Here is a 14,005-nt window from a genome sequence, read left to right on the forward strand (position 1 = left end):
GTGAAACCCCATTTCTACTAAAAATACAAAACAAAAAACAAAAAAAAATAGCTGTGCGTGGTGGCGTGCGCCTGTAATCCCAGTTACTTGGGAGGCTGAGGCAGGAGAATCACTTGAACCCGGGAGTTGGAGGTTGCAGTGAGCCGAGATCGTGCCATTGCACTCCAGCTTGGGCAACAAGAGAGAAACTCCATCTCAAAAAAAAAAGGAAAGAAAAGCATCCTTTGAAGCAGTGCTTCTCCACCCAGTGAGACATCAAAATCACCTGGGAGCTTTCCAGAAATGCCGACCCCTGGTCCCCATCCCCAGGATCCTGTTGGACTCGGTCCTGCATAGAAAATTCTGCAGGGCAATCCATGGCTACTGGTTGAAGTGACACCCCTTCAGCGATCTCTGTCTCTATTCTTGGACCTGTTTAGGCTTGGACAGCCACGCCATCCACACAATCACTACCCCTGGGCTAGTCTATTGCATGCAACTCTCAACTTTAGTCCGGAGTGGCTAAAAAAATGCCCTTTTGCACTGTTTGGGATTTAACCATCACAACTTAGGGCCCTCTGCCTCAGCCTTACCTACTGGAGCCCCTGAAAATCAGAGAGAGAAAGGAATAGTACCCCACCAGGTGCCTCCCAGGGTTCATCTGTGCCACAGCTGAGGCCTTCCCGCTGAGAGCTTGCCAAACACATGAAGAAGGCAGAAGGCTGAGAGTCACCATTCTACATAGCAGGATCTGAGAAGCTTCAGTTAGGACTTAGGGCCAGGAAAATATGACTCCCTAAAAGAACTAAAATTCTTTCTCCCTTATAATAAAGAACTAGGTAATTGATAATTTCCTTTTTTGCCATGGCTATCAGGAAGCTCAGAGATCACATTTACCCTCATAGCTCGTATACATTTCTCCAGTTTTCATCTTTGGCATTTAGATTCTTATTTTCCTACCCTCATTATTTAAAAAGCTGCCTCAGATTTTTCCCACAGAGATAAGGCATAAAGGCCGGGCGTGGTGGCTCATGCCTGTACTCTTAACACTGTGGGAGGCCGAGCCGGGTGGATCACCTGAGGTCAGGAGTTTGAGACCAGCCTGGCCAACATGGCAAAACCCCGTCTCCACTAAAAATAAAAATACAAAAATTAGCCAGGCGCGGCGGCAGGCACCTGTAATCCCAGCGACTCGAGAAGCTGAGGCAGGAGAACCGCTTGAACCCAGGGGGCGGAGGTTGCAGTGAACCAAGATCGCACGATGGCACTCCAGCCTGGGCGACAGAGTAAGACATTGTCTCAAAAAAAAAAAAAAAAAATCATTTCCAGAGCCTAGCTCTGTCCACAACTCCATGAACATGAATGAATGAAGTTTCCTCTCTATTTTCCTTTAGGGACTGTTGTGCTACCCAACAGGGCTGAGACAGCCCAGCGGGGATCAGAGCTGGACTAAGTTTGCAGGGCCCCAGACAAGTTCCAGCCTCCCGTCTCCCTCCACACCCAGGTCCCAAATAACCAGGCCACACACCGAGTTTCAAGTATCTGTCTCTTCCTTTCACTCTCTCAAAAGAAAAAATAAATAAATTGCAGAAGGCGGCAGCATTTCCAGTCTTCCCTGGCTCCCGGACACCCGACCCCCGACCCCTGCCCCCCACCCTCCCCCCCACCCTTCCCCCTCCCCCCACCCCCCCCCCCCCTTTCCCCCAAAAAAAAATCCCAAAAAAAAAAAAAAAAAAAAAAAGCCACATTTAGACCTTCCACTCATGCAAACCGGCAAAGAAAAAAGGTGGGGGCGTGTGGAAGGCAGGGGCCCACGGTGGAGTCCCCTGCTTCTCCCCCCAAAAAACCACCTTTGAGAAGAAAAAAAGTGGAAAAAATAAATGAGAAATCAAGGGACATGGGGAATTACGATGAGGGCAGGGGTGACCCCAGACCCTGCCTCAGGAGAGAGCGGAGGCCTGTGGCCCTGCATCCCTGCAGCGGGTGCTCCTCGAGGGGGCCCTGACTTCTGGAATGTGTGTGGGAGAAGATGGGGGAGGGCAGGTGGCCCCCGGTGGGTCTGTGTGTGCATTGGGGGCGGGCGGGGGCGGGGATCCTAAGGAGCAAGGGCTCGGAACCAGGAGCCCAGCTCCCCCCCCAGACCCCAGGTTCCTGGCATTCAGGAGCCCAGTTCTGGGGTACGGGGATACATGCAGAGGAGTGTCCCCCCTCCAATAGGCTGGATCCAGTTAGAAAGGAAATAAATAAGAAGGGGTGGGAGGGAGGCCGGGGGGAGCCAAGGGCTTGGGCGATTCAGTCCAGACCAAGGGCCCAGGTGATGGAGGCAGGGCGAGTCCAGGCCAAGCCAGGGCAGGAATCAGAGTCTCTCTCGGGCTGGAACCCAGATGTAGGGGCCTGAGAGGTCCTCGATGACACGCTTCACCTTGTGGTAGATCTCCTCAAAGCTGTCACCCTCCACGATGGCTGGGAGTGGGGTGGAGCAGGGAGTAAGGCCAAGGAAGGGCCAGAGGACACCTGGCCAAGGGAGTGGCACCAGCCCAGAGGAAGGGGCACCTCTTTCTAATTCTCCAAGCCATGAGCCATGAGGCTGTACCCACCCAAAGGGGCACCTCTTTTTTTTTTTTTTTTTTTGAGACTGAGTTTCACTCTTAGTGCCTAGGCCGGAGTGCAGTGGTGCGATCTCGGTTCACTGCAACCTCCGCCTCCAGGTTCAAGCAATTCTCCTGCCTCAGCCTCCTGAGTAGCTCGGATTACAGGTGCCCGAAACCACGCCCTGCTAACTTTTGTATTCTTACTAGAGACAGGGTTTCATCATGTTGGCCAGGCTGGTCTTGAACTCCTGACCTCAGGTGATCCACCTGCCTCGGCCTCCCAAAGTGCTGGGATTATAGGCGTAAGCCCCCATGCCACGCCCACAGGGGCACCTCTTTCTAAACCATCCACTGGGAGTGGCGGGGGAGCTCTTTCTAATCCGAGCAAAGGCACCCTACGTGCTGGCGACAGCCTTGCTGTGGCCTCACCTGAGAAGCACTCTGTGAACTCCTGCTCCAGCTTGGTGGCTCTGTCGAAGGCTTTGCGGGCTTGCTCCTCTGTGATCCGCTTGTTAATCTCTCTGTGAAGAGGGAGGGAGAGCAGGCCTGAGACTGGGCCCACCTGACCCTACCTTTTACCTCCTCTATCTAGGAATGTTAAGTTACAACTAGTATTCTTCTATTTGGAGCACATAGCAAAAAAAAAAAAATACAATTCCCAGTATCCTCTGGGGCCACAGATGAGACCCCCCCACCCCAACCGCCCCAGCCAGGTGTGGCTACTCCAGGGACATTTCCAGAGCTTCATCCTTCCAGCCTTCAGCCCCAGAGACGGGATTCGGACTCCAACTCCCAACAGCCCCGGAGGCCCTGACTCGCCCCTGCTGGTATACCCCAGGGGCTGCTGGGAGATGTAGTCCCGTCTAGCCCAAGGCAGGAGAGGAGGGGAAAGGCCCGATTCCCCGCATCCTCTGGGTTCCAGGTCTCCTGGATTCCAGGTTCCGCTGGGTTTCAGGAATCCCCCTCTGGGGTTGCTGAAACCGCTGTCCAGCGTTCTGAAGGGAGAGTTGACTGCAGAGGCCTAGTGAGGCCCAGGGCCACATGTGTTGGGGGAGCAGAGGGGAGGCCCCCAGGACTATACTCACAGCACATTCTCCAGGGAGCGGGGGCGAATGAAGATGGCGATGGGGTGCAGGTGGGCCGCCTGCAGCCGCCGCACGGCATTGGCCGAGACATCGAGGATGCAGTGCTTCCCCTGGGGGCAGGCAGGGTGGGCGGAGGGGGGCCAGCAGGTGGCGGGAAAGGACAGACAGCAGTGCCGGAGGGACATGGGACGGGGAGAGGTGGGGAATGGGAGGTTGGCCGAAGGGGAGTGACATGGATGTCAAGAAACACGGGGGCAGAGAGTCAGGCAGGAAGAGGGCAGGGACAGAGTAAAAGACAGAGAAAGGAAAGGGAAGATGGAGAGCACGGGGAGAGGGCAGGGACAGGACAGAATGGAGGAAGGGAGGAGCACCAGGCAGACAGGGACCCAAGAGATGGTGGCAGAGCCGGGGCAGCAGCGAGTGGGGCGGGGTGTGTAAGGCAGAGGTGACACAGGCCGGAAGGAAAGCCAAGAAAAAGGAGAAAGGAAGTAGGATAGAGGGAGGAGGGAGGGGAGGACGGACAGAGGACAGACAGATGGAAGGAACAAGGAGACAGATGGGAGGGAGGGAGGCAGATGGAGAAAGGAACCGTGGAGGGAGGGAGGGCAGGGTGGGGAGCAGTGGGGAAAGGAAAGGAGTTAGCAGAGGAGTGGGAGAAGGGAGCGGGGCCCCAGGAAAGGGTGAGGCAGGGGAGAGGACCAGAGGGGAGTCAGGAAAACGGGAGGGACCCAGTGGGGAAGGCCAAGCCACCAAAGACAAGGCCATGGGAAGAGAGGAGAAATGGGGCAAGGAGGAGGGAGTGGGGAGAGAAAGAGGCCAGATGGTGATGGGAAATTTGGGGTCAGGAAGCGAGGGAGGCGGGAGAGAGAGCAGGGGCAGAGAGCAGGCGGTCAGAGTTGCCCAAGAGGAGAAGGAGGTGGAGGAGCGGAGTCGAGACCCAGCAGGGAAAGAGACAGAGAAAGAGAGAGTTAGAGAGAGCTGGAGGGAGGCAATGGGGTGGGGAGAGGGGAGAAGGAAGAGGACCAGGTGCCCGCCAGGTCCTACCTGCTCTGCCACCTCTCGCACGGACTGAACGCTGGTCCCATAGAGGTGGCTGTTGTACTGGCCGGCCTCAATGAACTTGTGCGCCTGAATGTCCTTCTCCATTTTCTCCCGAGACGACACAAAGTGGTAATCCCGGCCATCTATCTCATACTCCCGCTTGGGCCGTGTCGTATCTGCCAGGAAGTCACCCCACCCCCCAAAGATCTAACCACCATCCCTCTAGCTTAAATCCTGCCTACTTCAATCAAATCCCCACAGTGCCCAGCTGGTCCTTTGGTGAAAGGGAGCTTCCAGGGAGACCAAGACTGCAGAGGGCCAGAACCGCTTCCCCTAGCACCCTCCAGGGCCTCCAAGTTTCTGGCCTGGGCATGGGTACTGTGAAATGAGAGTGTGGTTGAGAAGCACCCCTTCTTGCAGAAACCCTGTATCCCCCTACACACCAATCCCCCAAAGGCTCTACCTATGGCCCCAGGGATGGGCCTCCTCCGTCCCACCCCCACCTCCACCTTCTCCTCCATCCAAGGCCCCAGCACTCACGGGGAACACAGGATCCAAACTTGTCGGGGAACTCGGAGAGAAGATCATCGTTGGCGCGGTCCTTGGTGGGCCCAAGGATGATGATGGGGCGAGCATAGTGCACTGCAGAGAAAGCCTGGCTTAGGCCGAGCACAGGGTTGGGGGAGCAGCAGGCGCTGGGGCCAAGGCAGGGGCCAGGGCTCACCTTCCATCTGCGTCACTGTCTCGTAGCTCAGAACCGAGTCTTCTCGACCTGGTGGGAGGTGGGGCATCTGCAAGGGGCTCTGAAACAGGGGACCTGGAGCCCTGTCTCTCCCTTGAGGATATCAAAAGCAGCTCAGTGCTTCTCTCACCCACATCTTCCCAAACTGACCCTACCTACCCTGTGATCCAGAGCTGGAGCCCCAGTCCTAGGAAGAAAAAGCAGGCCACGGCGTTAGTTACCAGCTCAGCTCCATGAGCCCTCACGCTTCTACCCAGGCTCACGCCCTCCTCCACCTACCTTGGCCTTTAACCTTGACCACTCTCGTCGCTCAACCCTGTGGGATACATGGAGAGATAGGCGGGTAGGGGAATGCCCAGTGAGGAACCCTGCTGCCCCCACGCTCCAGGCCAGCTGACAGCCCTGGGCACTGTGTTCCTCAATGAGGAGCTGTCCTTCCCAAAGGCTCATGGGAGCCAGGGTCCCCAGGAGGGCCCAGCAGACAAACTGCTAGGAGTTCAGAGGGCAAACGCATCCCCTGTTGGCTGCCCACCCTGGGGGACCTTGGAAACTTCAGTGCCTGTGGCAAGAAGCCTACAGAGCCCAGAAGCCTCACCGCCGTTTGCTGGGGATGAACCCAATGTCGTCGGTCTCACTGTCAGAGTGGACCCGCCGTGCCTGCCACCACTCCTCATCACTAGCATCGATGACATGCAGCACGTCCCCAAAGCGGAAGCTCAGGGCCTGGCTCAGGAAGCCGCAGTCCTTGGTCTTGTCGTAATCAAACAGGGCCCTGGAGGGCAAGTGGCTATTGGTCAGAGCCCAGCTGAAGACTCCAAGAAGGATGCCCCAGTCACCCTTCAGTGACAGAGGTCTGCAGATGGCCCTCCCATGAGTGCAATGGATGCCGAGGAACCCAAAACTGTGTGGGGACCAAACGCTGACTATCACTCATAATCACCACAACTGTTAGCCATCATTCAGTCCACACTGAGTCCAGTTTCCAGAGGGAGGGCTCGAACTCAATCCTCTCAAGAAAGCAGCTTGCAGTACACATGCACGTCATAAAGTCACAGGGGTACAGCCAGGCATGGTGGCTCACGCCTGTAATCCCAGCACTTTGGGAGGCCAAGGCGGGTGGATCACGAGGTCAGGAGATTGAGACCATCCTGGCTAACACAGTGAAACCCCGTCTCTACTAAAAATACACACACACACACAAATTAGCCAGGCGTGGTGGCAGGCACCTGTAGTCCCAGCTACTCAGGAGGCTGAGGCAGGAGAATGGCGTGAACCCGGGAGGCGGAGCTTGCAGTGAGCGGAGAGCACGCCACTGCACTCCAGCCTGGGCGACAGAGCGAGACTCGCATCTCAAAAAAAAAAGTCACAGGGTAACCTTCAATCTGCCCAAATTCATAAGAAAAAGAAAGGTCCCGTGTTTCCAACTAATGATTACCCTTACCAGTATCAAATCTCCATCAGTAAGTCACAACCCCTGGGGTCAGAACCAGAGAAGGAATGAAGATGCGCAGGAAAGCAATGGGCCTGGAGAGGAGGGAGGAGACCCTGGGCCCCCTGGGAGTGTGACAACCACATGATGCTCCCCCTGGGAGCCACCACATAACCCCTGTGGTCACTGGGAGTCAGAACAACGTTGGGGACCAACTGGCCCCAAGCAGGGAGGAAGGGCAGAGCAAGGGCTCAGGTGGGAGCCAGCATCCGGGTGGCCGGTGATGCCATTCAGCAAGAGGGAAACTGCTGGCACAGCAGGACAGAACACAGTTCCACAGCAGGATGGTGAGCTCTGTGTGGGACATGTTGAGTGTGGGATGCCTGTGGGACATCCCAGTGGAGATGGCCAGAAAGCAGATGGCCAGAAGTGCAGGTCTTGACCTCCAGAAAGAGGTCAGCCAGGGCCAACAGCTCCGAGAGACATCTGCAGAGCGGAGTGGCAGACGAGGCCATGCAAGCCACAGGGCCAGACGGGGAGAAAAGTGGGGGGTGACCCGCGGGGGCGGGACGGAGATGTGCTTTGGCAGAAACCTAAGCCACAAAAAGAGTCAATGGAGACGAACCCTAAGAGGGGAGAAAATGCCACTGGAGACACGGGGGCAGGCACCACAGAGCTGCAGCCCCCTTCTCTGGAACTGCCCACAGTACCGCTGGAGAGACGGGGGCAGGCACCACGGAGCTGCAGCCCACCTCTCTGGAACTGCCCACAGGGATGTGAAGGCTGGGGCAACACTCCAAATACCCTAGAGGACCATGCTCCACCAAGCATTAACCTTCGAGAAGCCAAATTGTGCGGTGGCCTGGGAGTCCCGAGGAAGCGCTGGGATGACCAGGGGCTAGAAGGCAACTGGGATACTTGGGGTAGAGGCTATTTTCCCATCGACAGGGAGTATTTCAAACGTTAACCTGTGCAGTGAAGCCCATGAACCCCCGCTGCGCCTCAGGCCTGGGGTGGGGAGTCAGAGCAGGCAGGGTAGAGAGGAGGAGCGGCTGAGGCCCGGGCCAGGCACAGAGTGCCCAGGAACGCAGAGGGGCGGAGGAGCCCAGCCCAGGGAGCCTCTGACCTGATGTAGAAACCCCTTTTGGGGTTGCTCCGCAGGGAGGCAGTCCCTGAGCCCAGGCTGCTGTTCATGAGCTGTTCCCGGAGGTCGTGGATCTTGGCCTCGAATCGGCTGTACTCTGAGGAAGGACAGGGAGGTTCCTGAGCTCTGTCCCCATCCTACTGCCACCCCTGTCCTCCCCTACTGAAGCCATCAGCTGAGGAGGCAGAGTTCTAAGGGCCATTTTAGCTCACAAGACAGGAACTTCTGGCCTGGTACCTTCTGGTTTATACTGAGCGATGATCGTGACCGTCTGACCTGCATTCTTCAGGGCAATGGCGGCCTGCTCGTGGCTGGCATTTCGGAGGTCAACACCGTTGACCTAGAGAGAGGAGGACAGGCTGTGTCACCAGAGACAGAAGCCAGCACTTCTGGGTCCAGGTGGAGCAGGGAGTGGTCCCGCAAGAGGACTCGGCTGCAGCCCACCCAGGCCCCTCCCCAAGAGCTCTGCGCTCTGCCCTGAGGGGAGGGGGTGGTGCAGGTAGGGGCAGGCCTTCCCTCACCGACAGGATCTGGTCCCCCTTCCGCAGCTCCCCACTGAGGTCTGCAGGGCCCCCGGCCAGGATAAAGGAGATGAAGATGCCTTCACCGTCCTCGCCACCCACGATGTTGAAGCCCAGGCCCGTGGAGCCCCGGTGGATCACAATTCGCCTCGGTTCTCGGGGAATGTCTTCCTCCCCGAGCAGGTCCTTGGCCACTGGGGAGTAGCGCCGAGGGGAAGTGGGGGTCATGGCTGTGGGGTAATCGGTGCCCAGGTAGCTGCTGTGACTGATCTCGTTGTCCAGGTGCTGAGAATAAGCTGAGGAAGACACAGGGCAGAGATGAAAGTGCCTGGAGGGAAACAGCATCCGCCACCCAACCTTCTCCCCAGGTGCCAGGAGAGCCAAAGTCAGCTGGAAGGGAAGTTGTTCTCTCAGAGACGCCGGGGTGGGGTGGTAAGGGGATATCGGATCACAGTGACGTCAGGGGTCAGGAATTTAGACGTGACATCACAGGCTGGTTGTCCTAAGGGATAAAGAATTTAAACATTATATGTCCTCAGTATGCCAGGGATGGGGAAGTCAAAGGGAACATTAATATTACGCTTTGGGACTTTTCTTTTGGTTCCTGTGTCACTCAAATCTCTTAATCCATAAAATTCTTCTCCCTCTTTTTCCCCCCAACTCTTTGCCATCCATTTGTTAAGAAAAACTAGGTCATTTCTCTAAAAGAATTTCCCACATTCTATGAGGGAAATTCTTTTTTTTTTTTTTTTTTTTTTTTGAGAAGGAGTCTCAGGCTGGAGTGCAGTGCCGTGATCTCAGCTCACAGAAGCCTCTGCCTCCCAGGTTCGAACGATTCTCATGCCTCAGCCTCCCGAGTAGCTGGAATTACAGGCACGCACCACCACGCCCAGCTAATTTTTGTATTTTTAGTAGAGATGGTGTTTCACCATGTTGGCCAGGTTGGTCTTGAACTTCTGACATCAAATGATCCACCCGCCTATGCCTCCCAAAGTGCTGGCATTACAGGCGTGAGCCACCTTGACCAGCCTATGAGGGAAATTCTTTTTTTTTTTTTTTTTTTTTGAGGCGGAGTCTTGCTCTGTCACCCAGGCTGGAGTGCAGTGGCTCAATCTCGGCTCACTGCAAGCTCCACCTCCTGGGTTCACGCCATTCTCCTGCCTCAGTCTCCAGAGTAGCTGGGACTACAGGCACCCACCACCACTCCCGGTTAATTTTTTTGTATTTTTAGTAGAGACGGGGTTTCACCGTGTTAGTCAGGATGGTCTTGATCTCCCGACCTCGTGATCCACCCGCCTGTGCCTCCCAAAGTGCTGGGATTACAGGCGTGAGCCACCACACCTGGCCCTATGAGGGAAATTCTAACAGGGAAATTACTGCTTACCCTCCTGTGGTTTGTTTAGCCTATGCCTCTGCCCCTGTATCTCCTGTAAACTGGCAGTTCATGCTGGAGGCTTGATCAGTTTCAAGTTCAATTCAGAGGTTTTTTTAGTAAGTCCTGTATACTTCATAGGTAGCACTATGTTCTTCCTACGGCATCACCACAGGATACAATGTCTGGTTGTCTTTCTGTCAGGTAAGATTAATGGTAGGTTCAGGGTCGTCAGCCCTGTCCATCCATTATATGGCGCCCCATCAGCCTTTCAGGTGAGTTTTAGCCACACTGACAATCACCGCCTGGTTCTGATATGTATCAGGGACTGCAAAATGGTGATATTCTACTTCTTTCTTTCTTTGGAGTGGGGAACATTTATTAGTGGGAATTCTTCTTTAAAAAAGAAAAATCTTAGCCAGGCATAGTGGCTCACGCCTGTAATCCCAGCACTGTGGAGGCCAAGGCAGGCAGATTACTTGAGGTTAGGAGTAACCTGGCTAACATAGTGAAATCCCGTCTCTACCAAAAATACAAAAATCGGCTGGGCGTGGTGGCTCATGTCTATAATCCCAGGTACTCGGGAGGCCGAGGCAGGAGAATTGCTTGAACTCAGGAGGCGGAGGTTGTAATGAGCCAAGATTGTGCCACTGCACTCCAGCCTGGGTGACAGAACGAGACTCTCTCTCAAAAAAAAAAAAAAAAAAAAAAAAAATCCTCCAGCTTGGATAACATGGTGAAACCCTATCTCTACAAAAGACAAAAGTTAAACGTTACCTGAGCATGATGGCACTCGCCTGTAATCCCAGCTACTCGGGAGGCTGAGGTGGGAGGATCGCTTGAGCCCAGGAGGCGGAAGTTGCAGTGAGCCAAGATCATACCACTGCACTCCAGCCTGCTGGGTGACAAAGCAAGACCTGCCTCCAACGACAACAAAAAAAAACCAGCCCTGTGTCAACCTATTGGTTACTCTCTGAGGTAGTCTGCACACTAAAGGGAGGATAAATGCATGCCTCTCTCTGCATGCCTCTCTCCCTTTATTCACCAATTTCAGAATGAATGAGATTGCCTAGCATCCTCCAAAAAAAATTTTTTTTTTGGGGGGACGCAGTTGGTGCAATCTCGGCTCACTGCAACCTCTGCCTCCCAGGTTCAAGCGATTCTCCTGCCTCAACTTCCCGAGCAGCTGGGATTACAGGTGCCCGCCACCACGCCCGGGTAATTTTTTGTGGTTTTAGTAGAGATGGGGTTTTGCCATGTTGGGCGGGCTGGTCTCGAACTCCTGACCTCAGGTGATCCGCCCGCCTCGACTTCCCAAAGTGTTGAGATTACAGGCGTGAGCCACCACACCCGGCCAAAATATTTTTAAGTATTATTATTACCTTAAAGGTTTTAATATATTTAATGAGTTTTCACTGGCCAGTAGAAGCCTCTTCGATTTGGATCCTGTGTCTTTGCTGAGAACCTATTAGTCTTGGATACCTTCCTTGCTCTCTAGTATGAAAGAAGTTAGCAGCTCATCTTATACATTTATTGCCAAAGATTTTAAATTGACCCTTCTTCCGACGCTCCCAGGTTCCTTTTGGTAGGTTATGGTATTTAGGAACAGTACCATGTGATTTTAATACGGTTTTACAGTATTATTTCATATTTTGTACGGGCTGCCACACCTCATTATTCTTTTCCAAAATGTTTTAGCTTTTCCCCCACACAAATTTTTCCAGTCGAATTTTAGCATCAACCTTCCAAGTTCCCAGCAGGGAAACAACATTAAAATTCTGATTAGGATTGAAGGGAATGTAGAGATTAATTTGGAGCCGGTTGAGATCTTTAGCATATTAAGTTTTTCCATCCAGAAACACAGTGTGACTCTTCACCCCTTCCAGTCTTGTTTTACGTCTTTCAGTAAAGTCTTGTCATTTTCTTCACACAAATCTTACATTTCTTGTCAAGTTTCTATTTCTAATAATTTTATAGAATTTTTTTCTATGGCAAAAGGGGACTTTTTATTCACTACATCTTCTTATTGCTGGGAAGTTACTAATTCCTGTTATTTATCTCACAAATAGCCACATTCCTTTTTTTTTTTTTTTTGAGAGAGAGTTTTGCTCTTGTTGCCTAGGCTGGAGTGCAATGGCACGATCTCAGCTCACCGTAACCTCCGGCTCCCAGGTTCAAGCAATTCTCCTGCCTCAGCCTCCTGAGTAGCTGGGATTACAGGCATGCGCCACCATGTCTGGCTAATTTTGTATTTTTAGTAGAGACAGGGCTTCTCCATTTTGGTCAGGCTGGTCTCGAACTCCCGACCTCAGGCGATCCACCCGTCTCGGCCTCCCAAAGTGCTGAGATTACAGACGTGAGCCACCGCGCCTGGCCTGTTTTGGTTTTTTTTTTTTTTTTTTGAGATGTAGTCTCACTCTGTTGCCCAGGCTAGAGTGCAGTGGTGCCATCTCAGCTCACAGCAACCTCCACCTCCCGGGTTCAAGCAATTCTCTGCCTCAGTCTCCCGAGTAGCTGGGATTACAGGCATGTGCACCACACCTGGCTAATTTTTGTATTTTTAGTAGAGACGGGGTTTCACCATGTTGGCCAGGCTGGTCTTGAACTCCTGACCTCGTGACCCACCAGCCTTGGCCTCCCAAAGTGCTGGGATTACAGGAGTGAGACACCGCACCTGGTCTTTTTTTTTTCTTTTCTTTTTGAGATGGAGTCTCACTCTGTCACCCAGGCTGGACTGCGGTTGCACGATCTTGGCTCACCACAACCTCTGCCTCCCAGGGTCAGGTGATTCTCCTGTCTCAGCCTCAGGATTAGCTGGTATTACAGGCGCCCGCCACCACACCCAGCTAATTTTTTTTGTAGTTTTAATAGAGACAGGGTTTCTCCATGTTGGCCAAGCTGTTCTCAAACTCCCGACCTCAGGTGATCCACCCGCCTCAGCCTCCCAAAGTGCTGACATTACAGGACTGAGCCACCACGCCCAGCCAACAAATAGCCACATTTTAACTTCCCATATGTATTCAGTTAATTCACTTACATTTTGATCTAGATGCACAGTAGTATAATTTACAAATAAAGATAACTTTTTTTTTCCCTTCCAAATGTAACTGTTCTTCTTGTCTTGTTACACTGTCTGAAATCTCTAAAGTAGCGATTCTCAACTACCATAATTTCGCTGGGGCAATTCTGTCACAACATTTTTTATTGTTATGACTGAGGCGGAGGAGTACCACTGTCATATGATAGACAGAGACCAGGAATGCTGCTTAATATCCCACAAGGCACAGAACAACCCCCCACAATGAATAGTTATTGGGTCCAAAAATGCCAGGAGTAACATTGAGAAACCCTGCTCTATAGCAATGAAGGATAACAGCAGTGGGAAGAGGCATCCTTGCCTTCTTCGTAAGTTCACGGAGGCTGGGCACGGTGGCTCACGCCTGTAATCTCAGCACTTTGGGAGGCCGAGGAGGGCACATCACCTGAGGTCAGGCATTGGAGACCAGTCTGGCCAACATGGTGAAACCCTGTCTCCACTAAAAATACAAAAATTAGTTTGGCCCACCGGGCACGGTGGCTCACGCCTGTAATCCCAGCACTTTGGGAGGCCAAGGCTGGTGGGCCACGAGGTCAGGAGATCAAAACCACCCTGGCTAACATGGTGAAGCCCTGTCTCTACTAAAAATACAAAAAATTAGCCAGGCGTGGTGCCGGGCACCTGTAGTCCCAGCTACTTGGGAGGCTGTGGCAGGAGAATGGCATGAACCCAGGAGGCAGAGCTTGCAGTGAGCCAAGATTGCGCCACTGCACTCCAGCCTGGGCGACAGAGCAAGACTCTGTCTGGAAAAAAAAAAAAAAAAAAAAAAAAAACCATACATATATACATACACACACACAAAATTAGCTGGGGTGGTGGCACATGCCTGTAATCCCAGCTACTCGGGAGGCTGAGGCAGGAGAATCGCTTGAACCTGGGAGACGGAGGTTGCAGTGAGCCAAGATCGCACCATTGCACTCCAGCCTGGGCAACAAAAGCGAAACTCCGTCTCAAAAAAAAAAAAAAAAAAAAAATTAAAAAAAAAAAGAAATCAAGTCTAGGCC

At 53.2% G+C, this 14,005-nt stretch overlaps 1 protein-coding gene across 6 annotated transcripts in view; it reads right to left on the reverse strand.

The window, feature by feature from the left end:
• Window positions 1-1,511: 1,511 nt before the first annotated feature.
• The window catches only part of DLG4 (discs large MAGUK scaffold protein 4), a 30,891-nt gene continuing 18,397 nt past the window's right edge, over window positions 1,512-14,005 (reverse strand). For all 6 annotated transcript variants that reach the window (XM_025361176.1, XM_025361177.1, XM_025361178.1 and 3 more), the window contains 12 exons: window positions 8,533-8,828; window positions 8,249-8,351; window positions 7,994-8,108; window positions 6,034-6,210; window positions 5,718-5,754; window positions 5,598-5,625; window positions 5,421-5,468; window positions 5,237-5,338; window positions 4,700-4,872; window positions 3,656-3,765; window positions 3,000-3,091; window positions 1,512-2,442 (listed from right to left, as the gene is read on the reverse strand). In XM_025361176.1, coding sequence (XP_025216961.1) covers window positions 2,336-2,442; window positions 3,000-3,091; window positions 3,656-3,765; window positions 4,700-4,872; window positions 5,237-5,338; window positions 5,421-5,468; window positions 5,598-5,625; window positions 5,718-5,754; window positions 6,034-6,210; window positions 7,994-8,108; window positions 8,249-8,351; window positions 8,533-8,828 — 1,388 coding nt within the window. In that variant the 3' untranslated portion in view covers window positions 1,512-2,335. The remainder of the gene's footprint in view (window positions 2,443-2,999; window positions 3,092-3,655; window positions 3,766-4,699; window positions 4,873-5,236; window positions 5,339-5,420; window positions 5,469-5,597; window positions 5,626-5,717; window positions 5,755-6,033; window positions 6,211-7,993; window positions 8,109-8,248; window positions 8,352-8,532; window positions 8,829-14,005) is intronic.

Source organism: Theropithecus gelada, chromosome 16 (assembly GCF_003255815.1).
Source record: "Theropithecus gelada isolate Dixy chromosome 16, Tgel_1.0, whole genome shotgun sequence".
NCBI classification, from domain to species: Eukaryota; Metazoa; Chordata; class Mammalia; order Primates; family Cercopithecidae; genus Theropithecus; species Theropithecus gelada.